The 27099-nt window shown below is 40.1% G+C and overlaps 4 protein-coding genes and 1 long non-coding RNA gene across 9 annotated transcripts in view; 4 read left to right on the forward strand and 1 right to left on the reverse strand.

Moving 5' to 3' along the window:
- mblac1 (metallo-beta-lactamase domain containing 1) lies at positions 1 to 1423 on the forward strand. Its single transcript, XM_086012089.1, has 2 exons — positions 1 to 411; positions 1027 to 1423. Exons 1-2 carry the CDS (start codon positions 1 to 3, stop codon positions 1267 to 1269), a joined length of 654 nt encoding a protein of 217 aa, XP_085868215.1. The 3' UTR covers positions 1270 to 1423.
- On the reverse strand, positions 763 to 24648 carry LOC147151117 (uncharacterized). Of its 3 annotated transcripts, none has more exons than XR_015081815.1 (6): positions 24410 to 24648; positions 12601 to 12727; positions 7387 to 7544; positions 6061 to 6171; positions 3917 to 4069; positions 763 to 1265 (listed from the first exon to the last, which is right to left on the reverse strand). It is a non-coding gene; the product is annotated as an uncharacterized LOC147151117 (long non-coding RNA). The 3 variants fall into 3 exon arrangements; XR_015081816.1 differs by having other exon boundaries at positions 12414 to 12727; XR_015081817.1 differs by lacking the exon at positions 6061 to 6171.
- tm4sf21b (transmembrane 4 L six family member 21b) lies at positions 3710 to 8785 on the forward strand. The gene is made up of 5 exons (XM_086012095.1): positions 3710 to 4116; positions 5677 to 5742; positions 5822 to 5973; positions 7374 to 7557; positions 8525 to 8785. The coding sequence occupies exons 1-5, from the start codon at positions 3925 to 3927 to the stop codon at positions 8525 to 8527; spliced, it is 597 nt and encodes a 198-aa protein (XP_085868221.1). The 5' UTR covers positions 3710 to 3924; the 3' UTR covers positions 8528 to 8785.
- Positions 9738 to 22803, forward strand: gal3st4 (galactose-3-O-sulfotransferase 4). 3 transcript variants are annotated; one of them, XM_086057546.1, is made up of 4 exons: positions 9738 to 10120; positions 16893 to 17009; positions 18223 to 18523; positions 19481 to 22803. In XM_086057546.1, exons 2-4 carry the CDS (start codon positions 16894 to 16896, stop codon positions 20555 to 20557), a joined length of 1494 nt encoding a protein of 497 aa, XP_085913672.1. In that variant the 5' UTR covers positions 9738 to 10120; position 16893; the 3' UTR covers positions 20558 to 22803. The 3 variants fall into 3 exon arrangements, with proteins under 3 accessions (XP_085913672.1, XP_085913663.1, XP_085913655.1); XM_086057537.1 differs by lacking the exon at positions 9738 to 10120 and adding an exon at positions 12410 to 12713 and having other exon boundaries at positions 18226 to 18523; XM_086057529.1 differs by lacking the exon at positions 9738 to 10120 and adding an exon at positions 12412 to 12713.
- The window catches only part of trappc14 (trafficking protein particle complex subunit 14), an 8416-nt gene continuing 5347 nt past the window's right edge, over positions 24031 to 27099 (forward strand). The window contains exons 1-5 of the mRNA XM_086012065.1: positions 24031 to 24694; positions 24979 to 25062; positions 25710 to 25839; positions 26772 to 26858; positions 26928 to 27048. Coding sequence (XP_085868191.1) covers positions 24311 to 24694; positions 24979 to 25062; positions 25710 to 25839; positions 26772 to 26858; positions 26928 to 27048 — 806 coding nt within the window. The 5' untranslated portion in view covers positions 24031 to 24310. The remainder of the gene's footprint in view (positions 24695 to 24978; positions 25063 to 25709; positions 25840 to 26771; positions 26859 to 26927; positions 27049 to 27099) is intronic.

Genomic DNA, 27099 nt, shown 5'->3' on the forward strand with positions numbered 1-27099 from the left:
ATGGCTTCCATTGTTGACTTCCAAAAAATTCCTCTCCGTGAAACTCAGCTGGACTTTCCCGGCGATCCATACTCGGTGTCGGTCTTGAAGGTGGGCTACTATCAACCGCAGCCCGACGGAACGTTTCGAGCCGACGGAACCATCACGCTCGTCACTGGAGGTGGCAACAACATCCTGGTGGACACTGGGGGGCCTTGGGACAGGGACTTCCTAGTGGCGAGCCTCCGAAAAAAGGGGCTGGAGCCCGGGGATATACAGTTGGTCGTGGGGACCCACGGCCATTCTGACCACGTGGGGAACCTTAACCTTTTCCCGTCCGCTTTAGTCATTGTGGGACATGACGTCAGCCGAGGTGACGTGTATCGGCCCAATAAGATGGCGCAGGGGCACGCGCACGTCGTGGACGAGCACGTAAGCGACATTCAATGGCTTTATTTAAATTAGAATATTACAGAGATTAATTTACAAAAAAAATATTTGAAAAAACAAAGGAATTAATTTGTAATTTTACAAAAACCAAGACATAATTTGCTTTAATTCTCCAAATTGTTTTACTACTCTTGTCTCAACTCAAATCTCAACTTTTTCCGATTGTCTCATTATATCCAGACTTTATCTTGTAATATTGCCACTTTTTTGTCATAAAATTTAATTCATGTGAAATGCAGATTTTTTTTTTCTTGTACAAATTTTATTTCTTGTAGTTATGACAAAGACAACTTAAATTGCAAAACACTCACTTTTTTTATAAATGCGGTGGGGGCTTCCATTTATTTGTAATTCATGCAAGCATAAAATATAAAAAAATAAAAATAGTGTATGTGTGCCTTTAAGAGGCGGGGCCCGGTTGGGTTGCTTGTGACATCTGCACGTGAGTGTCTAGGCGTCAGTTGTGGTCAACAGCAGTTATTCTCTCAGTGATTCTGTTTGCCGCAATTATCGCGTAATTCTTTTTCATGTTAAATTTATCATATTGTAATATTCATATTCAATATACCATACGCCTCACCTGTGTGTGTGTTCCAGGTGCGTGTGGTTCCCAGCCCGGGCCACAGCGGACAGGACGTGAGCGTCCAGGTGAAGGGAACCTCAGCGGGTACGATTCTCGTGGCGGGGGACCTCTTCGACTGCTGCGCCGACGACGACACGTGGAGGGATTTGAGCCTGAACCCCGCCGTGCAGGAGACGAGCCGCCAACAGGCGCTCCGCACGGCTGACGTCATCATACCGGGTCACGGCCTCCCGTTTCGGGTCCTTCGAAACTCCTGAAACCGGGAGTCAGGTGCTTGGATTGACTTGGCAATACACATTGCAATATGAAATGTATCACAATTGATAATAGAAGACTTTTGTTCATACTACTTCCTTGTGTGTTTGTCCCCACATGGAATTAATTTGTCAATAAATTATTCTTGTTTTAAAATATTTTGATGTCCTCATTACGACGCATTCGCAACATGAATCTATAAAAAGGTGTAAATTTATGAGTTAAGTTATTTGCACAATTGGAATGGAAATTTTACAGTAATTCATATGTAATTTTAAGAAGGAAAAAGTCGGAACGACACCTGACATAAAAGTGCAATTTACCAAGAAAGATAATGTCGCTAGATTAAACCTAATAATTTTATAAGTGTTAAATTGGAATTGGTAGAATGAAAAGGAAATTTACTGCAGGAATTGATTTCTAAATTTGCTTGAATAAAATGGGGAATACTATCCAAATCAGTTTGTAGTTTCACAAGATAAGTCGTAAAACTTTTATACACTGAAATATAACCTTTCATGAATTGTTAAAATGAAACGGAAATATTACAGGAATCACTTTGTAATTTTACGTGAGCTGAATTGCGAGAATGAAATAGAAATTTTACACAAATCAGTTTGTAATTCTACAACAAAAAAAGTAATGTTACCACGCGTAATTTACAATAGAACATGTTGCAAAATAACCTGTCACTAGGATTAAGTCCTAGTTAGCAATAATTACATGGAAACACTGCAGTTCCTTTATAACTTTACAGGAACAAAGACAATTTGCTAGAATAAAATGAAAAAAATACACCCATTTGTGATATGCAAAAATGAAATGCAAATATTACAGAATTCTGCAATTTTCTGAGAGAAAATAATTTGTAAAAAGGTTTATGCAAAATGCCTACGAAATGTCCTCTTAAAATAACTACAAATACTCTCATTCACTTTTTTCCCCGCTTGTAAAATGACATCCCGTAACATAAATCTTTTTTATCTTGAAACACTTACGACTTTTGCTAGCTAAGCGAGTGCCGTCCTAGTTAGCAAAGTCTCAACATTTTTGATCTCGTTACATTGCGATTTTTTTCTTCTAAAACATGACGTCTTTATTCTTGTGACGTTTTATTCTACAGTCAACTCTGGCAAAAATGATTTTGTCAATCTGTCATTTGGCAAACTCCTCCCTATGACATCATCATATTACAACCCCCCCAATCAGACTCTTTTAGAGTGGTAGTGCCAGGCGCTGAGCACTGTTTGCATAACTGGGACTAATAACCTCAGCGTGTGTGTGTGTGTGTGTTTCAACTGTCAGGTATGGACACTGACACACCCTAACCGTCTCAATAGCACCATAATGCACTGATAAGATCATCAAATTACAACACATGCACACACACATGCATTCACCCCCCCCCCCTCCCCCCATACAACCCCCAACTCTATGGCAACTTATCTATGCAGTTTTTTTTTTTTTACAACCTAGTTATGCGGGTTTTGTATAAACTAAACTTAAGTATTTAATGCACGGCTAGTTCCAAAAGTATTCGGACGCGAAGGATTTGCATTTTGATGTGGTATGCTTTGGATTGCGAGCAGTTCCTCATCAAAAGTAGTACTGAGATGTTTTTCAGTGAGATGTCTTTCAAAATTCTCATCATTACATGAACTTCTTTAAAATGTCATGCTAGTTACACAGTGTTTCTACTCTATCATACTTATGACGTCATATATATATTAAGAAAATATCTTACAAAATGTTGAAAAAAAAAAATCTTGTCATATCCCGACTTTTTTTTTTCCCATGGTGTGACAGCTTCATTCTTGTAATAGACTTGATTTTTTTCAAACATAAAAGTGCCGTAATAATTACGACTTTATTTTTGTAAAATATATTTTTTAATCTTTTGAAATTGTAATTTCATTTCTTTATAAAAGACCGTCTTAATTGTCGAGAATGTTTGAAAAAATATCTTATATCTCAGCTTTTTCCCTTCAATTTAAATGTGTAAAAAAAATTGAGACTCCTCAAGAAAAAAGTCTTGCACTATCCCGATTTTTTTTTTTTAACTTGAAATTATGACAATTTTTGTAATAACTTCTGACTTTTTTTTTTCTTAATCATCCATCCAACCATTTTGTTCTCCTTATCTGGGGCGGATTGTGTTTTTTATTTTTTACACTAAATGATTAAATTATTCCTAGACTAATTATGACTTTAATGTTGTAAAAGTATAATGCGCCTTTTTTCTTAAGAAAACCCGTCTTAAATCTCGAGAATGAAAAAAAACAAAAATCGGATTGATTTTTCTCTGTAAGTTCAACATTTATTCTTGCAATAACAACAACCTAATTCTCATAACTCACTTTTAAAATCTTTTAGTATTCAACCTTTTTTCTTCGTAACGTATTATTGGAAAGGAAAAAGGTGCAAAGCAAACAAGGCAGAATTTTATGGCTCTCATGGAAACACTGTCGATACACACTCCCATAACATAAAGTCCAGGCCATAAAATGTCTAATCAGGCTGTGTGTGCTTATCGCCGATAGTTCCGCCTTTTTTCACACCCAACCACCCACCCACACACTTTAGGACTAATCATATATATACTAATAGAGCTGAAACAGGAATTCCCTCTGTGTTCTTTTGTGCTTTCACCTGCAAACATGTGTACGGGAGCGTGCGCCAAGGTCATCGCTGTGCCTCTCTACATCTTGGCGTTGGTCTCCATCATCTGCAACATCGTGCTCTTCTTCCCTGACCTCCAAACCCAGTATGCGGCCGAGGACCGGGACGGACTGCCCCGGATCACTGAGGAGGTTAAATACATGGGAGGAGTGATCGGAGGAGGCATAATGGTGAGTCATTGAAATTTGGGAGGAATGGGATCCATGAAGTTCACCCTAAAAATGGCCCCTTCGAAACAAAATGGCAGACTTCCTGTGTATTTTCCTGCATGGGTTCTTGAGACTTTTTTTGTGGCTCTGCTCATGGTACATGTAAGAATGTTTTGTAAGTCTCGAGACCATAAGCCCAATTGGCAATTTACAAAACAACTACTTACTCAATGCGTGTTCGTTTTATCTTTCAAGAGGGCATCCAATATAAATAAAGACTCACACAAATCGATTTGAGAATTTTCTCGTCAGTTTTCTTTACCATCTCTGAAGTTCAGGAATCATACAATAATCAGAACTGGGCAGCTTTTCCATCCTCGCGAATGCTCTCAGCCGAGAAGGGCGAGGGCAGAAAAGGGGCGCGGCCCTCACATTTATACTGTCTTCAAAATCTAAACATAATGTGGGCTGGTCTCCTCCCTGGCTGGCCCCGCCTATGGGGATGATCTTAACCAGCTGGTCCAGTGCTCAGATCAGGGCACGCTGACTCTGAGACTTTGAACTGATTATGTGGTGTAATTCCCAATTTGGTTTTTGGTTAACCTGTTGGCTGATATGAAGCCATTCATATAGATTCAGATCCTTCATACACATGGCTATTAAATTTTAAGTCGCGAAAACTAAAACAGGCTTTGGGGACTGAATTTATATCATTTTGTCAAATCATTCGATTTCGTCACCAAGCTCAAACGCAATGAGAGAAAAAAAGGCAATTTGAAGGGAGAGTTTACACATTAACAAAAACAAAAAACAAAAAAAAAAAAACAGTCATGAATTGACAGTGGGACATGATAAATATCTGTGAAAAAAAAAGCATCCATCTCAGGCCCAATCTTGTGCATGTAATTTGAAATGCAAGAAACTACCCAGCCTGAGAAAAAAAACAAAAAAACAATCAGAGACAGAAGGCGTGACTTATGAGGTGTAAATCATTTGTTGTGCACTTGCGGGCAACGAAACGCGGTCTTGGAAAAAAAAAAAAAAAAATACTTCAAACCGATAACATTTAGTGTTTTGCTAACACTCCATTACGAAGAAAGCGCTGGGGTAGTAACAAGGTAAGAGGTCAGCTTGAAACATTTGTATATTGAAAACTTCCCCCCTTTAATATTGACTATCTGTGTAGTATCGGTGAATCAAAATTGGTAGTCCTCTGACAAACAAGTTCGTCTTTGAGGCACCCCTAGAAATGGTGAGAATGACCCTAAAATGGCTGCTTTGAACAAAAATCGCTGACTTTCTGTGTGTTTTTCTGTATAGGTTCATGACTTTTTTTGTGGGTCTGCTCATGATAAAAATGGCTATCAAATTTCGCATTGCTACATAAAACTGTCTCTGACCTAAGTTTGTCTTTGAGGCACCCCAAAGTGGGTGCTTTGAACCAATATGGCCAATTTTGAGATTGACCCAAAGGTAAAATTCTGTGAAAGAAATGTCCCTTATTTTTTTTGTCTTTCTTAAAAAAAAAAAAAAAAAAAAAAAAAAAAGCATTTATCTTTTCTTGCTGCTTCTATCTGAAAGGTCCTCATTCCCGCCATCCACATTCACTTGACCAGTTCCGGCAAATGCTGTGCCAACCGCTGCGGGGTGAGTGCAAACAAACCCAAGCTTTTTTTCCCCCCAACAAAAAAGCCTGTCGCTTTTGACACGGTGTCACCCCGCGCAGATGTTCCTGTCCATTGGCTTCGCGGCCGCCGGCGTGGCGGGGGCCGTGTACAGTCTGAGCGTTGCCGCCCTCGGCCTAGCCAATGGGCCGCTATGCTACTGGAGCAATCTGCAAAATCCCATTCCGAGATGGGGCGTTCCCTTTGCAAACAGGTAACCGTCAAAGTTTTGCATTCAACGATTCGATAATAATAACCGACAGCCAAAATGCGAATCGAACGAGCTCTCGCGTAGAAGCACCTGTGGCTGAAGACAAACTGTGGCCGGGTTCGCTTTCTGGACCTGGATTTGACACCTCTGTCAGATAGGCGGATTTTGGCCGTCATAATGTTTCTATATACTTGATAAATCCTATAGGAAAAACAGAATTAAATGGAATGTAAAAAATGAAACAGTTTGTGCATCACGATTAATTAATTGTGACTCCCTTGGTGAAGTCAGTGCAGTATGATACAGACATAGTGTACACTGATATGGAACAGATGGCCGAAATAAACAATATATAAAATTAAAATAAATAAATAAATATGTATATATGTATATATATATATATATATATATATATATATATATATATATATATATATATATATATGTATATATATATATATATATATATATATATATATATATATATATATATATATATATATATATATATATATGACATCATAAAGGACAAAGTATAAAAGGACCTGCAGAGCAGCTGATACATCACGTAAACAACCAGTCATAACAATTGATGCTAATTGTTAGCGTGTCTATGGTGTTCCAAATTGTGTGTAAGCATCAAAGTAGAAGTCAACCCCCAAATTTTCTTGACAAGAATATGTTCTATGCAGTCTCACTGGTCCAAACACGGCATTCTGATAAATCCTGCGTGTTTGTGGAATAAGAGTTAATCCACTCGTCTTTAGCCATCTCCGGGGCGGCCATTTTGTCAGCTTCTGTGGACTGAAAATGACATCACAGTTGCTCAGGGCCTCAGATAACAACCAATCATGTCTCAGCTTCAGAAAACAGGTGAGCTGTGATTGGTTGTTGACTGAGCCCTGAGCAACTGTGATGTCATTTTCAGTCGACCGCAAGTGGCAAAATGGCCGCCCTGTGGGCATGAAAACAGGTGGATTTTGCTGCTTAACTCATATTCCACAAATGCAATATTAATCGGAATCGCAATAGAACATAATATTGTAAAGAAAATGTGGGGGTTGACTTCCTCTTTGAGCTTATGAAGGAAAGTTTTTTTTAGTTTTGTTTGAGCGTCATCTCCATCTGGGAGTGGCAGTAAACAGTAAACTTTAAGATTTTTGTTTTTTGGAAGACATCTTTATCTGCCAAACGTAATGTGAAGTAATTTGGGTTCAACTTCCCCGCCGCCGCACAGTACTCGTTTGTCTCAAGTTTGTGTTTGCGAGGGCAAAAGCGAGCGACGATGAGGTCGGGGCCACTCGAATCTCAATGTGCTACTCTCCACTACCTCCCGAAGATGACGTCACGCATGTTCCACGCCCACTGACCGCCAAGCGTCCCTCTGCTATTCGTCCTTGCAGCACTGGGAGTTACCTGACAGAAAAGCACATGTGGAGTTGGTGCATCATCCCCGAGGGTGTCGTTGAATTCAACGTGGGGCTGTTCTCCACATTATTGGTGGCGGCCTGCCTTGAACTGATCCTCTGTCTCATTCAAATGATCAACGGGCTTTTCGGATGCATCTGCGGCACCTGCGGAAAAGAGGTAGGGGCCAGGGCACTCTTTTTGGCACACTTTCGTACTCAGCGCACCGCATGAGTGGATTATTTTAAATGGTGGCGATAAGACACACTGTAGAGTGTTGATTAGTGACAAACTGGTGTGGGAATTGCACAGTAACTCACACTAATAATGTATCACATTATTTGACCGGTGGTATCATTATTGTTCTTGTAAAATGATATCGTGATATTTTACAAACGATAAACTAGGGCTGTCAAAGTTATAGCATTAACTATGGAGATTAATTTAAATTTCAAAGCACACCCAAAAAAAGTAACGCAGTTCACTCAGTTTTATTTGCTTCCTGTAGCAGCTGACCTCTGCTCACTGTGCGGCCAAACTTAGAGGAGAGTCACTGTTGCAAAGACGGACTTTTACGTAGTTTTACTTTAAAAAGATGCTTGGCCAAATTCAAATACCATTTTTACCATCTTTGGTGTATCGTTCAACTGTTGCATTTTACAGGAAAAGAATCGTATTCAAGGATCAAAGAAAGCTACTACAACGGTCTTTGAATCAAAATATACTTTTCATTTCTTTCCACATTTATTCCAAGATTTCACTCAAGTAAATATCGGTCCCAAGCTTTGTAAAAAAAAAAAAAATTGTAGCTGAAAAACACGATTAATCGCGATCGATTATGGAAAATGTTGTGATTAATTAGATCAAATATTTTAATCACTTGACAGCACTAATATAAACATATCTAAAATACATCCGTGTCTTTTAGGGGTGGTAAAACAACTCATTGCTCTCACAATATTTGATATAATTGAAGAATAAAAAAAAAGATAAAAGATGACATCCATTTGAGGGTTAGAATAACATCTACTGTGCCACCAACGATACAGCAATTGCAATCACAATTGCAAGACATCAAGAAACGCCGCCGACTGCAATATACAGTATGACGATGGTAACCAAGATGTCTGCATGTGTCTTTCCACAGTAAACCAGCCGAGGCAGACGCTCGAAGACGAGATGACCCGCATCGGCGCCATCGAGCGTATCGGCTTCAGCTCCGTCATGCAATTGAAAATAGTTTTGCAAGTCCTTAGTACGCTGTGCAGGCCCTCCTATTCCTCGATTACGTGATTCCTTTCTTTGCTTTTCATGACTGACAACAGTCTTCATGGCTATACTATATTTCTGTCTATGTGTGTACATGTTTGAAGATATTTTGTAATAAAGCTTACAATGAACAAAGCGGCTTCACGCGTGACACGGAAAATACTGTAGGGAGCAGGGCAACATTTTGAAATCTCTTATTTAAAGCGGAAGTCAACCCAAACATTTTTTTTTTCAAGAATATGTTTCCAGCAGGCCCACTAGTCGAAACACGGCATTCTGATTAATTTTGCTTTCGTGGGATATAAGTTAAGCAGCAAAATGCACTCGTTTTTAGCCATGTCCGAGGGCGGCCATTTTGTCTTCTGCCGATTGAAAATGATATCAACACTGCCCGCAACGGCCAATCACGGCTGACCTGTTTTCCGAAACTGAGCCGTGATTGGTCCTCGTGAGCAGCTGTGATGTCATTTTCAGTCGACAGAAGACAAAATGGCCGCCCCCGGAGATGGCTAAAAACGAGTGGGTTAATACTTATTATTATTTATCAGAATGCCCTGTTTCAACTAGTGGGCTTGCATAGAACATTCGTGAAAAAAAAAAAATGCTTGCGTTGATTTCCGCTTTACGGAAGGAAGGAAAGAAGGAAGGGAGGAATGAAATGGGGAGCTTTTGAAGGAAGGAACAGAAATTGAGAGGGAGGACGGAAAATGAGCAGGTATTGATGGAAGGAGACAAGGGCGATAGGAAAGAAGAAAAAAAACTAGAATGGATGGACGAAAGGAAGTAAGGAGAATTAAGGAAGGAGGGAAAGAAAGGGAGAAGGATAGAAGGAAGGCGACAAGGATTTCAGTTTGAAGTCAATCTGACTTTTTGGGTTAGGGATCCTAAATCAAGACTTTGGAGCGGAAACTGTTTAAAATTAAATTATTTTTAAAAAATCAAGTCAATCTGTTTTTATGAGGGATCATAGGATGTCCTATTTATTTTTGAGAGGAATTGTGAGCGAAAAAATTCCCTGTCAAGAGTATAGAAAAGAAAAAGGGCATTTTGTTGACTCGGGAGACATCTTGTTTCCATAATAGGACACTTCCCAGTCACTAATGCATTACAGTAGTCTACACTTGGACTACACAGGTCCAAGACAAGAGCTGTAAGAACAATTCTGAAATATTAGGAGCATTAATGATTCCTACATTTTTCCCAAAAGTTCTTCTGAGGTTTTATTTTGTCCACGACAGGCTGGATTAAGAGGACGGAGGGGGCATGTTGTTGTTTGTGGAAGCCTGTCGTCAGGTTTCAAATCTTGCATGGAGACTCAATGGGGAATAAGCGTCTATTTAGCCGCTAACAGGATGCAGTGAAATATTTATTTTATGCCTTCTGGAGATGAACTTCAAGTGGTTGCCTTGTGCAAATGAGGGGCAACAGATTTATCTTCGCCGGAGTCTACGTCAGCAAAATATTCCAAGAGCAGGTGAGTAACTGGGGCACATTTGGGTGTGAAATTTCAAGTGAAAAGTAGACTTTTAGGGGGGAGGGTTTTGGCAGCATTGCAGTCGGGTTTAAGAGCAGTACTTGCGGTCTGGTCAAACAATGTCATGTTTTGGAGACAACATTCAGCTAGAATTGTGTGAGGACTTTTTAAATTTTTTTTATGGGGGGCGGAGGATCTTATTTTTGCACATTTCTGTCCAAATAAAAGTGCTTAACAGTGTCTAATATAACATTGTAAATGTGGCCTTAATTAACATCGCTCCCGTCAGTGGAGATTTCGTATGGAATTTATGTGAGAAATTGCAAACAAGGACTTTTAATTGGCTCCTACTTTCAAGTGCTTTGTGTTCCACACTTTTTTGGGCCGTGTATAAGCATGTTGAAATGCGGAGAAAGCCTGGGGCTCCATGAAGGAAATGTCGGTCTAGCTGCTACTTGTCCATACATGTGTCTTGCTTTAAGGCCAGTTCTAATTCCCCACTTATCAGCTTAGGGTGGAAGCATTTGGCACAACAGTCGGGAGTAATCTTGTTTGACTGATCTGCTGAGGGAACGTAGTCCGAACGGGCACAGGTTAACGCTGCTCTGGTATTGTATACAGTGCCTCGAAAAAGTTGACATTTTTTTTGTGTTTTGTTGCCTCACAGCCTGGAATTCAAATGGATTGTTTGAGGGTTTGCATCATTTAATTTACAGAACATGCCCACAACTTTGAAGACGTGGTATCTTTTTTTACCTGCTGGAAGGTGAACCCCCGTCCTAGTCTCAAAACAGTGACAGACTGATACAGGCTTTGCTCCAGAATATCCCTGTATTCAGCACCATCCATCTTTCCCTTGACTCGGTCCACTTTCCCATTCCCTGCTGCTGAAAAACATCCCCACAGCATGATGCTGCCACCACCATGTTTCACTGTGCACCAGACATAGCATTTTTCCTTAATGGCCCAAAAGTTCCATTTTAGTCTCATCTGACCAGAGCTCTTCCTCCATACATTTTGAGAGTCTCCCATGTGTGTTTTGATGGTGCTCCTGGGGATCATCAAAGATTGGGATATTTTTCTTATAACCCAACCCGGACTTGTACTTCTCGACAACTTTGTCTCTGACTTGTTTGGGGAGATCTTTGGTCTTCATGGTGGCGTTTGGTTAGCGGTGCCTCGTCATTAGGCGTTGCAGCCTCTGGGGCCTTTCGGAAGAGGTGTACATATACTGACAGATCATGTGACACTTAAGATTGCACACGAGTGGACTTTGTTTCACTATTTACGTGACTTCTGAAGGTAATTGGTTGAATCGGAGAATTTCAGGGGCTTCATAACAAAGGGGGTCAATACATATGCACATGGCAATTTTAAGTTTTTCATTTATAAAATGTATTTATATATATATATATATATATATATATATATATATATATATATATATATATATATATATATATTTCTCATTTCACTTCAAAACGTATACTATTTTGTGCGGATCCATCAAATAAAATTCTGATTTAAATATCACTTAAATTAGAGGTTGTAATGTAACATATTAGGTAAAAAGCCGAGGGGGTGAATACTTTTTCAAGGCACTGTACACTTGCACTGTACACTTGTTAGAAATGAAACCAAATTACTTTTGGGCGTAAAAACGCACAATGTTATGAAGGGAAAAAAAATGTAAGTTACAAGAGAAAAGTTGTCATTTTCATTCAATCTATTTAAACAACTTGTTTATTCAATGTACCGTCGACCCCCACTATTCGCGGGGGTATTGGGATACAAATAGCCAAAATTTGCGTATAATTGATGCCCATTGAAATGCACTTGTGAAAAATAATTACAATTAAATCCTAAAAATTCTCCCTTTAGAGCTGATAAACATTCAATACATGGAAAATTGGGGGTACTCGACACCCCAAAATTATTGAAAAATATTGGAAAAATGTAAGAAAAAAAAATCATACTGTATATGCTGAGAAACCTTGGATAATTAACGATGGCAGCACATGTCACCTTAGGGGCTCAGTAAATAATTGGTTAACCAATTACAATTAAATGAAATGAAAAATAATGCTAAAAATGCTAATTTGTTGTTATCCTTACAGATTAAAAAAAAATTAATCTCATATATATATATATTTAGAAATCACATAAACTCTGCTTTTAAAAAAATCTAAGGAGGAAATTATACAATCATTTGTAAAATATTTAAAGGAGGAAATATTGAACTGGCAACAGACTTGACGTTTTTATTTTGGAAGTGACCGGACGTACTTCTCACCTTCTCTTCGCTTTTATTTTGCATGTTAGCGGAAGTCATCATTATCTTTTGTCTCGCTCGCGCGCCGCCAGCTCATCTATGTCTTGCGTGCACAGTTAAGCAGCTCGAGGAGACAAAAAAAGCACATTGCCGGCGACGTCTTTCGGCCCCCGCTCCCTATCCGAACCCCAGCCCCGGCCCGGTTCACCTCATCCCCGCAGCGAGATGTTCCGAGCTGCCGGCGGCTGCACACGAACAACACCGCCGCTGCCGCCGCTACCGGTCCGGGGACACAGCGATGCTTTTCAAACGGAGAGCCAGGTAGTATTCGTTTTCTGCAGGAGGGAGGAAAAAAGGGTGCAAATTAGGAAAAAAAAAAACGTCGGGATTGCGATGCGGGGATTGTGTAGGGAAATCAAGGCAGAGATAGCGGGGGTTGGGGGTGGGGGCTCACCCCCCTCCTTCTCACGCCAAGGCCTTTCTCGTTTTTCATTTCTTTCTTTTTTTGTCGCTTTAAAACTGTGGTGGGTAAAGAATGGCTCTCTCTGTTGTTAAATCTGATCCGCCGCATATATTTTCAGTATTTGTTGCATCTGTTGATTTTCAGACAAAACGTTGCAGTGCTGCGAGAAAATGATCTCAATGCTATGAGAGCCAAGTTACAAGAAAAAGAAGTCGTAATGTTACGAGGAAAAAAAGTCGTAATGTTACAAGAGAAAAGACGTAATATTGTGGAGAAAAATTGTCAACATTTTGCGACAAAATGATTGGACTGTCAGGAGAAAAAAAAATGCAATGTGACAAATAAGTAGGCTCTAATAGTTAAGTTGTAATATTTTAAAAACAAAATTTGGTGAGGAAAAGGGTGTAATTTTTTGAAAAATGTCATTTCATTTTCATAATTTTATCCAAAAAGCCACAATGTTTCAAGGATAAGTTTGTAATATTTTGTGAAAAAAAATTGGAATATAACAAGAAAAAAGTAGCTACAATGAGATAATGTCGTACTATTGCAAAAAATTTTAAAAAGTTGTAATGTTACAAGTAGGGATAGATCGATATGCTTTTTGATGATCAAGTGATCAAGGAGGCCGATAACTGATATTTGAAGCCGATATTGATTCGTAGAAAAAAGACGGAAAATGGTGTTGAAATTTTGAAAAATAAAAACTCCAGCACTTGACTTAGTTTAAATGCCTTTAAGCACATGTATATAAAAAAAACTTAAGTGATTTACAACATCTCAAAGCTTTTTTAAATCTTAGAAAATAGACAACTTTGTTTTAAAAAGTCAAACAAAAAGTTCCCGGAGCTCCCAGGCTCAGATGCATGTCTTATAGTTCAATGAAAACTCACATCTCCTTAAAGTTTACTACAGCAAATAGCAAAAAAATAAGGTTGGTAAGATTCTGACTTTATTCTCAGCATTATGATTTTAAAGTGAGAATTCTGACTTTATTCTCCCAATCCTCACTTTATTCTTATCTTATCTTAAAGTCAGAATTCTGACTTTAACCCTTTAAGCAGAGGGCAACTTTTTGGCAACTTTGCCAAAAACGCCTAAAAAAGGTGCACCAAAAGTAAATTTGTAGCTGTTCTTGAACCATTCGGAGTATCAGCATAGTTTTGGTCTCTTTTTGAAGATAACATTTTGAATTTTTCTCTATGGATGTTTGAAAACAGAAAAAAATCTTATGTTCGTCTAATTTCTTTTCACAAAATCTGCCTTGAAAATGAATTTAGAATGTTGATTGGGACTTGAAAACACTACAGGATCAAAGCTTGAGGTGTCCCCAAGTTCCAGTTCAAATTTGACAATAATCCAAAAAAACTGTTCATTGGCTTCTGTGAGTCTTTTTGAAGGGAAAAACCCTTGCAGATTGGCTAAAGTGAGGTGTCAATCAAAGGCCAAGGATTAGACCTTTCGTTTGAGACGTGTAAGTGGCTAATGCGCTCATGCCAAGTGAAGCTACGATCACAAATGCATCAGAAATCAGATCTTTGATGGAAATTGGTAACGTTTGCAGCTGCAGATAACGTGGCTTTATGGATGTAAAGCTTGGCATGGACTCACTATTTTACCGGAATATTTTGACTGGACCCTTGTCGACGTAATGGGACCACGTTTGATGGAGTTGGGACATTTCCGTGTGTGAATTATGACGTTGCTATAGCGTGTCGCCTTTTTGTTTTTAGAGCTACGATTGTCTAACATAAATGCTCACTCAATCAGCAGATATAATTGCATTGTAAAATGTTGGGCACCATTCAAATCTCCAGAAACTCAGCTTTTAAAAGATGTATAACATGTTCACACATGCACTCAGCTGACGACGTGCATCAGCGATTTGTTTTTGACGGATGACTGGGGGCCCCTCGGCGGGCCGTCCTCACTTTAAGAGTGGGAAGTCGGACTTTAAAGTCAGAATTCCGACTTTGAAGTGAGAATTCTGACTTTATTCTCAGAATTCTCACTTTAAGGTCACAATTCTGACTTTATTCTCAGAATTCTGACTTTAAAGTGGGAATTCTGACTCTATTCTCAGAATTCTCACTTTAAGGTCACAATTCTGACTTTATTCTCAGAATTCTGACTTTAAAGTGGGAATTCTGACTCTATTCTCAGAATTCTGACTTTGAAGTCAGAATTGACTTTAGTCAGAATGACTTCTGACTTTAAAGTCAAAATTCAGAGAATAAAGTCAGAATTTTCACTTTTCAGAATTCCCACTTTAAAGTCAGAATTCTCACTTTAAAGAACAATTCTGACTTTAAAGTGGGAATTTTGAAAAGTGAAAATTCTGACTTTAAAGTGGGAATTCTGACTTTAAAGTCAGAATTCTGAGAATAAAGTCAGAATTCTGAGAATAAAGTCAGAATTCTGAGAATAAAGTCAGAATTCCAACTTTAAAGTGAGAATTCCGACTTTAAAGTCAGAATTCTGACTTTAAAGTCAGAATTCCCACTTTAAAGTCAGAATTTTCACTTTTCAAAATTCCCACTTTAAAGTCAGAATTGTTCTTTAAAGTGAGAATTCTGACTTTAAAGTGGGAATTCCGACTTTAAAGTCAGAATTCTGAGAATAAAGTCAGAATTCTGACTTTAAAGTCAGAATTCCCACTTTTCAGAATTCCCACTTTAAAGTCAGAATTGTTCTTTAAAGTAAGAATTCTGACTTCAAAGTGGGAATTCTGACTTTATTCTCAGAATTCTGACTTTAAAGTGGGAATTCTGACTATAAAGTCAGAGAATAATTGTCAGAATTCTCACTTCAGAATTCCCACTTTGAAATCAGAATGACTTCTGACTTTAAAGTCAAAATTCAGAGAATAAAGTCAAAATTCTCACTTTTCAAAATTCCCACTTTAAAGTCAGAATTCTCACTTCAAAGAACAATTCTGACTTTAAAGACAGAATTCTGAGATCAAAGTGAGAAACTTGCCAACCTACTCCCCCCCCCCCTACTGGCCCTAATCCTCTTCCGTAGAAATGTTTATCTTTCACACATCTTTGAAAACAAAACAAAAACAGAAAAGTGCATCCTCAACGCAGCTACTAGCCAGAAAAACCATCTCATCAACACGGCTGTCTCTTCTCTCCATCGCTTTTTGTGGGTGTTCTGTCATTCTCGTGTGTCGCATGTGCACCATACTGACTTTTCTGTGGAAGCAGAAAAACTGACGAGGAGTGGTGGTTGGTTGTTTTAAAGTGCTCTATAAATCAATTTGAGTCGAGTTTAGCTTTTCATGACATGTTGGTTACACACAGGCGCGCACGCACTTCTTACTTTTATCAACATGTGGTTCGCAAAGCATTCAACTCTGCTTTGTGACAATGACGGAGCGGTTAGCTTCGAGGCTAGGCATCTTACTGTGGCAAGCAGAACTGCCCCTTATGTTTATAATACAATACAATACAGTACAATTTTATTTATATAGCGCATTTCCCCCGGAGTTTTTTCAGTGAAAACGCAAAACTCCGGCCGCCGTGGAGATTTGCGGATATCTCTGGATCCGCGTTTGGCCGCGGACAGTCAGACCCGGAGATTTACGTCGTCACTATGCTACAAAAATGCTCTGACGTCACTGTGTGTTTTCATACAGGCCTGAAGTCTGACAGTTTAAAAGTTCAGTGACACATTGTCAGTACGTCAAAGCTTCTTTGAGTTAGGATGCAAACTCTCTTCCAGTCCTGATCTCTGTTGTTACTTTGTAGTTATGTTGCTAAAGACTTTGTAACTCTTCAACTTCCGTGTCATATTAGCGCAAGGGTCCAAATCCCGATCCTTATGTGACAGTTCGCAGTGCTGCGAGAAAAGTGCAGTATTGCAGGAAAAAAAAGATGTCACGTTCCAAGAAAAAAAAAAAAAAAAGGCAAAATGTTACAAGAAAAAAAAAAAATCATTTGAGGTGGGAATTGAGCATAATGCAGACAAGCTTTTTGCGGTTCTGGCCACAAATGTCTCGTCCACTCATTGGGTTGATTTTGTGCATCTGGCAGGATGTTGCGAGGCCTGGTGTGCGGCCGGCTGGGGCCGCTTTGGATGTGGAAAGCTCTGCTGCTCTTCGTGGCCATCGCTTTCGCTGGACAATTGCTGGCCATTATTTTCAGCAAAAGGTAAATGGAGATTCTTCTTCTTTTTTTTTCCACAAAGCCGAGATAAAAGGAACAAAATCTTGCCAGAAAAAATCCGTAGTTTTGAGACCAAAAACTCGAGCTTTTGGAACAGTGGTACCTCGACTTACGAAATTAATTGGTTCTGGAAGAAATTTCTTAAGTAGAAAATTTTGTAAGTAGAGACGTGTTTTCCATGTAAATGCCCTAATCCGTTCCAAGCCCCCCAATATTCAGACATCAATGTTTTATAAAGCATAAAAATGCATCAAAACATGTTACAAGTAGATGATTGCACAACAAATTAGAGTTGTGCATAGTGTAAAACAAAACAAAACAAAGAATAAAGTAAAGAATAAAAATGATGGTCGTTTACCTTTTAATTGCTGTCCTCATCGCTTTTTGCCCTCTTTGGTTCATGTTCTCTCTCAGAAGTGTTTCTTTCCTGGCGTTTTGTAAACAACTGATTTAATAACGTGGCGACTGTCGATCCACGTTATTAAATCAGTTCTTTACAAAACGCCCGGCAAAAACCGTAATGATTACGGCCATATTCTTTGGCGAGATCAACCAAACGCATCCCTTTTTCATACCTTTCTATTATCTCTTGCTTCGTTTGTATGGACAAAAACAACTATTTTCTCATTTTTTTTCTTTTCCTTGTTTCTAATTCATGTCAAACTATTGGAACACCTCATGGCCCGAGGGGCGACTGACGAGGACGCTGCATCGACAGATCTATCACATTTATATCTATCTACCTGTCTATCTACACACGTGGACACATACGGTAGAGGTCCCTCTTAGCCAATGGGATGCCAGGAAGATGCAAGGTAATAGCCAATGGCAGAGCAGCTATGAGTACGTTGCGTTCAGGAAACTCTGGAGCTGCGAGTAGCAGCCCATACTTTTACCTTTCGTATCCTGAATTTTTTTTCGTAACAAGGGGCAATATTTTCCCGTTGAGGCGTTTCGTAACTTGAAAATTTCGTATGAAGGGACGTTCGTAAGTAGAGGAACCACTGTTTAAGGATCCTTACTTATATTGTTGGATGTAATATCAAGTTGCAAAATTACATCAAGAAAGTTACACTGTTGAAGAAATAAAGTCGTAATATTGGGTGGAGAAAAAAAAAAAAAAAGTGGCAATTTTGCGGGACGACTAGCAACAAAAGTGGTTTCTTCCTTGTTTATTTGCGTTTTCCATCTTTTGCAGCAGCGTCCAGCCAGTCGCTCGCTCCATCTTCTCGTCCCCCGACGCACAGGGTCCGCCTCTGGGCTCCTGCCGGCCGCACACGCACGTCATGTTCCTCAAGACCCACAAGACGGCCAGCAGCACCGTGCTCAACATGCTCTACCGTTTCGGGGAGGAGCGCGGCCTGCGCTTCGCACTGCCGCTGGGCTACCAGCTGGGCTACCCGCTGCCCTTCAGTGCCCACAGGGTCAAAGGCTACCGGGGCCCTCGAGTCGTCGAGTTCCACATCATGGGCAATCACATGAGATTTAATAAAGCCGAGGTGAGCGCGTGGCAGCATGGGCAAAATTAAAGCAGCACTGGGCAAGAAATTGACCTAAATAAAAAAATTTAACAACTCTTTTGATGAAACATTGACTTACAAGTACAGTGGTTGAATGGGACTTCATGTCCTGGGGGGGTCTGTATGGTTTTTACTGGCACAAAGCAACTTTTTAGGAGGATGGGATCAACCCTGTCACACCAAAAAATACAAATGTCCTGAATTGCTTTACGGCATGCTCACTTGCTCCTTTCGCTATAAGGACGGCTCAGGATTTCAAGACACTACACGCTTGATTTTTGTCAAAACACTAACACTTTTGTCCACACGGCGACAATCAACAAAAACTGACATATGACACAGTGTTGCTTTAAATTCGTTGCGAGGAGAAAACGTAAGGATGTGGGGGAAAAAAAGGCGTAACGCACCTCGAGAAAATGAAATGATAGAAGAGAAAGTTGTAACGTCATGAGGAAAAAAGTCAATGCCGTGAGAAAGTCAGAACGTTAAGGATCACATTATATGGAAACAGTCTTAATTTGACGAGAAAAAACATAATGTTTTAAGAAAAGTGAGATTAACGCCACGTGAGAAAATGAAATGAGAAAAAGTCAGTGTTACGAGAAAAATGAAACTGACGCAACACGAGAAAAGAAAATGTTACGAGAAAAAGTTGGGATGTTATGAGAAAAAGTCCAATTTTACCAGAAAAACATTGTAATGTTACAAGAAAAATTAAATTAGCCCAACTTGAGAAAATGAAGCGTTACTTGAAAAAGCCGTAATGTTTGAGAAAAAGTCGTAATTCATGATTCATGCCATGAAAAACGGAACATTTCGTAATATTACGAGAAAATTAGTCACACCGCGACGAGCAAAAAGTCGTAATTTTGATGGCACAAGTGCAAGTATGGTCTGATTCCAAGTCGCCGGTGCTTGTCCTTGGTGGTCTCGTAGGTGGAGAAGGTGATGCCTGCAGACACCTTCTACTTCTCCATCATCAGGGATCCCGTGGCTCTGGCCGAGTCGTCCTTCGCTTATTACAAAGAAGTGGCGCCGGCCTTCCGGAAAGCCAAAGGCTTGGGCGACTTTGCGGACGATCCCGGCAAGTACTACGACCCCCGCGCCCGCAACAACCACTACGCCCGCAACTTGCTGTGGTTCGACTTCGGCATGGACCACAACGCCAACTTCTCGGCGGTTCTGGTGCGGCGCGGCGAGGCCGCCGTGCGCCAGACCTTCAAGCTGGTCCTGGTGTCCGAGTTCTTCGACCAGTCCATGATCCTCCTGCGGCACGCCCTCTGCTGGCCTCTGGACGCCGTCGTGTCGTTCAGCCTCAACGCGCGGCAGCAGAAGCCGGACCGCCGAGGCGCCGCCGCTTTGGCCGACAGTTGGGTGAGCAAAGTTCGAGGCGGGCGCTCGCCTGCCAAAGCGCCGCCCAATCTGGTCCTCACGGAGGAGCAGCGGGAGAAGCTGCGCCAGTGGAACGCCTTGGACTGGCACTTGTATCAAGCCCTCAACCGGACCTTTTGGCAGGAAGTGGCCGCGTTCGGCTCCGCCCGGATGGGGCGGGAAGTGGCCCTCCTGCGGAGCCGGCGCGACGCCCTCGCCGGAGTCTGCCTGCGGGACGGCGGCAAGCCCGTGGAGGCCCACCGCATCCGAGACAAAACCATCAGGCCCTTCCAGAGCGGCTTGGTGAAGATCCTGGGCTACGAGCTGCAGCCGGGGCTGGACAACGGCACTAGGACGGCCTGCTTGAGGATGATTCGCCCCGAGATCCAGTACAAAGACGCGCTGGACGCCAAACAGTTCCTGCGGGCGCAGTCGCTGCAAGCCCCTCCGGGGCAGCAGAGCCCAATGTTAGCCTCTGATAAGTCTTTTTTCAAACAAGACCCATCCAGGACAGGGGAGAAGGGACGGGACCCGGGAGGGAGGACAGGGGAAGAGGGGCCGCGGGACTGGGACGGAAGTCGCTTACTGAGCCGCAACCGCAACGAGTCCGCGGCGAGGACGAGGAAGCGGCCAGCGGTTTAAGTGGACTGCGCTTGAACGAAAAGCTTCCGTTGTACTTCCACTTTCCTGCCGTTTGCTTGTGGGCACTTCCACCTGCAAAGACTGTAGTCTTCAATCAAAGGACCTACGGACCAGTGCATTAGGGCCGCACGGATAAAAAGGAGTCGCAAAAAAAGGATGTTATTTTGCGATTTAAGTTATGATTTAATGTGAATAAAGTCAGAGTATTGCCAGAAAAGAGTCGTAAAGTTACCAGAAAAAGTTGTACTTTTTACGGGAGTAACGTCGCAGTCTTACAAGGAAAAACATTGTCCAGTCGCTGGGTGAACTTGGAATTTTATATGAATAATGTCCGAACTGTACGAGAAAGAAGAACGTTAGGAAGGCGAGATAACATAATTACAGAAAAATGTGTATTTTATGCAAATAAAACCGCAATATTAGGAGTCATAAAGTTACCAACTACATTGTATAAAAGAACTTATCTGGTGTTAATATTACAGGGATGAAGTTGTATTATTGCAAGAATCTTTTTTTTTTTATTTTTGCGACAATCAAGTATTACGAGAAAAAAAGCCAATAGATATCGGAAGAAAGTTGTCGGAAATTTGTTTTGCAAGGAAAAAAAGTCTGTTTTCAAAGGCCAAAAACACAACATTTTGGGGGAAAAAAATCGTAAAGTTAAAGAAATAGTCAAAATGTCATGAGAATTTTTGCAAGAAAATTCACAAGGTTACAGGAATAAGTTTATAAGGTCACAAGAACTGTTTTATTTTATTTTATTTGGTGCGAATTAAGTTGTACTAATATGAGTAAAAGTCGTACTGTATGAGTTGTAACATTAAGAAAAAAAAAATTGTAGTTTAGCAAGTGTAAAGGATTAGTATTACCAGAAAAGTTTGTAATGTTACAGGAATAAAACCCGAAACGGCGTGACAACATATTCATCATTTTGCAAGACAAAAGTCGCAATTTAAAAACAGCCAATGTTATAAGAACAGAAGTGTACTAAAGTAGCTTTAAGGTTTCTTTTTTTCAGACAGTGGTCTTCTTGGAGAAAAAAAAAAGCCATACATTTACGGGAACAAAGTTGTGCAGTCGCACGAAATATGTAAATTTTGCAAGAAAAAAAGAAATCAGAATGTAACAGAAATACATTTGTGATGTTCCGATAATGTCATTTTCCCAGAACAAAGCCATACTGCAGTATTACAAGAAAGGATTCGCGGCAATATTACAAGACAAAATCCGTCATAAGCAAATATTTTTATTTGGTAAAATGATGCCGTTTGCTCCCAATAAAATGCAACTTTTTCTAGTCATTTTTGGACTCTTTTCGTTTCAGTTCCGGCCAGGGCAGTACTTTTATTGGTCTTAAACGGTTCCACTGTATTCCCATTACTGTCCCCTTGGTGTACTGTATTTATACATGCTTGAAAAGGTACTTGGAGTATTAATTTGAAGGGTACTTTATAGAATGAAGTATTTCATGTGTTGCACAACAATGGCTGTCAGAATGTTGTAGCAGTGAAGCAAGGTGAACATCTTTTGTGGGAAGAATCTTCATGCTTTTATTCATCAAATTTTGACAACAATACGACAGATGAAGCCTCTTGTTCAATTTCCCACTACAAAGTAAATTCTTGCGGGACATTTTTAAGAATCCTATCCAGAGATTTATACCAAATTTCCTCAAATAGCGGCCCCCTGGTTTTTTCAAACAATGTGCCTCAATTAATGCCACAAACAAATAATCTGAATTTGTAATTATTTATTAAAGTACTTGTAGCCATATGTTATTTTATGGATGAGTATTTATTTTTACAGTCTGGTACGAATGAAGGCCTTCTCTCTAATAAGCAGCACCCAGTACTTTACACTAAATAAACGTCCTTGGCCACTATTTGAGGAACACATTGCCACCAGAGAAGCCAAAAATCATGTGATACTTTTCTTTTTTTTCTTTCTTTTCTCTCTCTCTCTCCCTCTCACTCTCTCTCTTTTTTTTTTGTATCACCGCATGGTTTGCCTGACCCAACAATGCGTCCATTGATAATTTGTCACCGGACTCTGAATATTCGAGTTGACAATAACTTTAGTGTTCAAGTCCATGAAATAGTCACAATAAAAAGTCACACAGACAGCGGAGTTCTGAGTTAACTTTTTCTTACATCTACATGGACATGTGCTCTACATAAAGTAACAATAAGGAAGAAAGAAATGTTGATTTTAGTCCTGTTTATGTGAAATTAAAAGTTTTGACAGTATGTTGGTGAGTAATTATGAATGAATTGTTAAAGCTGTAATGTTGCAAGGAAAAAGTCATAATATTCAGAGAATTATTTTTCCAGAGCAGTGAGACTTGAAGATTTTTGGGTGTTGTTTTTCAAGGACAAAAATGTGTAATATTACAAAGAAATTACAATATAACAAGAAATACATATATACATTCACACACAGATATACACGTTCATATATGTGTATAGTTTTAAGCATCGTGTATAAGAAGCATTGATGCATGGTGAAACGTATGATTTTTTTTGAAAGTTCAACCTTTTGTAAGTATTCCTGTCAAATTTTGAGAATCTAACATGCTTCGTACATTTTTTTTGCATATTTTGAAATAAACAAGGGTCAAGGATTTAGTGAAAAATAGCGAAAAAAGAAATTTGTGCAAATTCGAACTTCCATCTTATCCCCCAAATGAAACTAGCCTTGGCTTGTCGCCATTTCGCCAGTGATGATATCATAGCTGCAGTTGAGGAGTTTCATACAACACGTGAATGTTACAGGACATATAGTAGTGACATTTTATTAAAGCAGTTAAATACAATAAAATAGTGACAGTTATGAGAAAAATGTGTAACTTGATGAATGTTCATTGGAAAGACTTTAGTGGCAATCATTAGGTTTTAAAGAAAAAAGTAAACTTATGATCAATAGTTGCAATGCTACAAGCGAAAAAGTCTAAGATGATTAAAAATGTTTGATGAAAAGACTTACTGTAAGTTACCATGCAATAATTTGTTGTTTTTAAATGTTTGATGAAAAGACTTACTGTAAGTTACCATGCAATAATTTGTTGTTTTTAGGAAAAAAAGTTGTGAAATTCCATTTACAATATGATGAAAAATCATGACAACTAAAACAGAAGTTACTATAGGAAGGAAAAAGTACTACAGTAAAACTATAATAAAATAGTAGCAATGTTATGAGAACAAAGGTGTGATCTGATGAAAAATATGTTCCGTGAGAAATATTAAGTAACAAAACATTTGATATTTTCTACGAAAAATAATCTTAATATTAAGAGAAAAGATGTCAACTGTTTTGGGAAAAAAATGTCATAAGTTGATGCTTAAACAATGTTTAACATTTTAGGTAATGTTTTTGTCCAGTTTTGACTCTATGACCTAAATCTGATTTGTGCAATATTATATTTTTAAAAGTATTTTGCCGTTTTTAGTTTTAAGAACTACAGTAGCAGCCTGCGTCGACCAATCAGCTCGTCGAGAAGGAGGACTCTCGTCGATCGATTACTTTGGTCTGCTACAAACTACAACCGCTCACAACCGCATCGATTAACCACTCTGCTGTTTATCCCCATATAACCATCAGATGCGAACTAACTGCGGACTTTTTAGTTTGTTTCTATGCCTTGCGACATTTTCGGTCCGCGCCTCCTGGTCGCGTGTCCGCCTTTGACTACGTCCGCCTTCCCTTGTTTGTTTACATGGCGACATATGGTTAGTTAGCGCAACTTTTTCGACGGCCATGGAGTCGCTGTTTGAACACGCCGTGTATTTTCCCGCCGCGGGGGAGGCGGCGGACCCGGCGGACTGCGAAGCTCTTGAGCAGAGAACGCACTTTTACCTCGGGGAGACTGTCCATTTTCTTGTGGTGCTGCGAAAAGGTCGTCTGTTAAGGGCAAAGCCAATGGGCGACTTGTTCGCCGTGGCGACCGTTGGCGCCCAGCTCAACGACGGCCGGCTAAACTTGAATAAAAGCGTAGAAGAAAACGGAAAACCGGAGGAGGACCAGGGGGGCATTTTTTATGAATACCACAGAAGAAGAAGTGGCGGAGCAACTCAAAAGTTCATCGAGTGCTGCCCGCTTATCTACCACAACAATGCACGTCTTAGGATGGAGCCGGTCATGGTAAGTTTATTTTCTTCCACCCGGTGGCACCCTTGGCCGATAAAATTTAGAAAGTGTAAGTACTGTAGTATTTGTGTGTACCTGTAAGGGGCGTGGCTTAGGCCTGCGTGTGAGTCGTGGATCACAGCAGCTCCTTGCGAGTGTTTTCCTTTTGCACTTGTCTGTTCTTCCCGTTTGATAAACTCTGAAAATGCACGAGCAGCTGTGGCTCTCCTTGTCCACATGCGAGGGTATTCCTGTCCCTGAATTCAAGGGTGACATCTTGTGCTCTGCTTGTCCTGCAGTCAACTCCATTGTCAAAAGAACGGATTTCCTTCCGCCTTGCGGTTACTTTGGACAAGCTCCCGGTCAACACGCTCCAAGCCAAGGTCAGTCTATTTGCCCAATTCACCTCTATTAATGAAGTATTTTCAGAGAAAGGAAATACAATTATGACAAATAGGGGTTGAATTGATTTTTTAAAAAGAAACAAGTCACAATAAAGCTGTAATGGTATGAGTAAAATACCCAAATTACCAGAAGTGATAGATAATATAGAAAATGATCTTTTTTTTCAGAGCAAAGACATATTATGGGGAGGAGAAAGTTGCATTGTTACGACAATGTACAGTACACACAAACAGTAATATAATGAGAAAACATACTTTACATAATTTATTAAATAAGACTGGACTATAATATTTATCTGGAAGATTTAATCTGAGAAAAATAGTTATGGTATCACAAACCTAAAGTCTTCATATTATTAGGTAAAAAATGTACCACGTATGAGAAAAAAAATAATTAAACCCTGTTTAATATATAGCACTGACAAAAATGTTTATGTTTTTGGACAAAGAAAGAATATTTGAGAAAAGTTACAAATATTAATTTGTTGTTAATGCAAGAAAACCAATGGAATTTTATGAAATTAAGTCATAATGTTGCTCTGCAGCCATGCTCGATTTTTCGGACTAATTGGATACATGGCCACCATTTTGAGATGCTATTGTGTTGTCTGCTGTGCTTTTACCAGATTGTGGTGAGCGTGTGGGAGCGGGATGAAGACCAGCTGGAGGTGAGGGAACACGGCTACCTCGGTCTCCTGCAGCTCTGCTCGCCCGCACGCACTTTCCGAGGGGACCTCAACAAATTCAAGGCACAGGGTACAGACACTGCCAACTATAGCGACGACCCAACCACTGTAGACGTCATTAGGTGTGCTGTGAGAAATTATCCAGTTTCACCTCATTGTAAAATAAAAATAAGCAGCATAAGAAATGCATTGAAAACACAGAGGATCATTCAAGTGGAATATACCAGTATTCCGTTGTATTAAGTTCATTTTGTCTTCCTTGTTATCTATATTTTGGTTGGTTTATATATAACAGACAATCTGTACGGAGCCCCTAAGGTGACATGGAAGTAAAAAAAAAATCAACTTTGCGTTCCCTCGCAAAAATTGCGATATAACGCAGTAGGTTTTTTGCGAGGGAACGCATTTTTTAAAAAATGCGTGTTTATGTACTTACGGGTCATTTTCCGGGTAAACAAAAGCAACAAAGGGAGCGTTTTCAGCCGTGGGTGGCTTTAATGGAATTGCTTTGAAATTCGCTTGTAATACAAAGACCTAAAATCAGTTTTTGATATTAAGCACGGTTTCTCCGTCTCTGACGTACTGTCGTCTCTCAAACAGCCGCGCATTAGAGGCTAGGCTAGGCTAGCTGCTAAACTGACCCGGAAGTGCATAAACACGCATTTAAAAAAAATGCGTTCCCTCGCAAAAAAGTTTGCGTTAATCGCAATTCTTTTTCTTTTACTTCAGACGATTGTCTCTTATATATGAACCAACCAAAATATGGTTGGTATACCAGTATTCAGTTTGGATTGATTTATGTAAATATAAATGATAAATCAACACCATGGCTCTAGCATGGACGCAATTATGAAGCCATGTTACATCGACGACTGTATTCAGTGGTTGACTTACACAAATCACATTCAAATGAGGCTCATCAAATGAAAGAGCTAGCATATGAAGAAAAATGGGCAAAGAAATGTGTGCACTAGCACATTACGTCACCTCCTCCTCCCCCAGTCAGCGCCACTTTGAATGTTCTGCCGCCGCCCAGTGTCGGGTGTCAGCAGCTGACCGTCTCTGGAAAACACCTGACGTTCCTCAAAGGTCAGGCGCGTTGCCATCGCCGCGCCTCGCACGGCGAGGCTTCCGGCTTTGACGCCCTCTCGCCCTCAGTGCTGAACGGCGGCTCTCGGGAGGAGCTTTGCATCACAGACGTGAGGATCCTTCCCAACTACAACTCGTCCTACCTTCCCATGATGCCGGACGGTTCCGTTCTGATCGTGGACAATGTCTGGTAAGTCAATCGCATCTCCGTATTGTAGCCGATAGAACGTTGACGCTCAAG

This window comes from Filicampus tigris, chromosome 2 (assembly GCF_054856515.1).
Source record: "Filicampus tigris isolate MCC_2025a chromosome 2, RoL_Ftig_1.0, whole genome shotgun sequence".
Taxonomy (NCBI): Eukaryota; Metazoa; Chordata; class Actinopteri; order Syngnathiformes; family Syngnathidae; genus Filicampus; species Filicampus tigris.

What these genes read in the sequence shown, in the direction of transcription:
- mblac1 (XM_086012089.1), top strand. Translation starts at nt 1, where the DNA reads ATGGCTTCCATTGTTGACTTCCAAAAAATTCCTCTCCGTGAAACTCAG. An exon ending in CGCACGTCGTGGACGAGCAC is followed by an intron (nt 412 to 1,026) that starts GTAAGCGACATT and finishes TGTGTGTTCCAG; the next exon opens with GTGCGTGTGGTTCCCAGCCC.
- tm4sf21b (XM_086012095.1), top strand. Translation starts at nt 3,925, where the DNA reads ATGTGTACGGGAGCGTGCGCCAAGGTCATCGCTGTGCCTCTCTACATC. An exon ending in TGATCGGAGGAGGCATAATG is followed by an intron (nt 4,117 to 5,676) that starts GTGAGTCATTGA and finishes TCTATCTGAAAG; the next exon opens with GTCCTCATTCCCGCCATCCA. An exon ending in GGCGTTCCCTTTGCAAACAG is followed by an intron (nt 5,974 to 7,373) that starts GTAACCGTCAAA and finishes TCGTCCTTGCAG; the next exon opens with CACTGGGAGTTACCTGACAG.
- gal3st4 (XM_086057529.1), top strand. Translation starts at nt 12,436, where the DNA reads ATGTTAGCGGAAGTCATCATTATCTTTTGTCTCGCTCGCGCGCCGCCA. An exon ending in GCCATTATTTTCAGCAAAAG is followed by an intron (nt 17,010 to 18,222) that starts GTAAATGGAGAT and finishes CATCTTTTGCAG; the next exon opens with CAGCGTCCAGCCAGTCGCTC. An exon ending in TGAGATTTAATAAAGCCGAG is followed by an intron (nt 18,524 to 19,480) that starts GTGAGCGCGTGG and finishes GTGGTCTCGTAG; the next exon opens with GTGGAGAAGGTGATGCCTGC.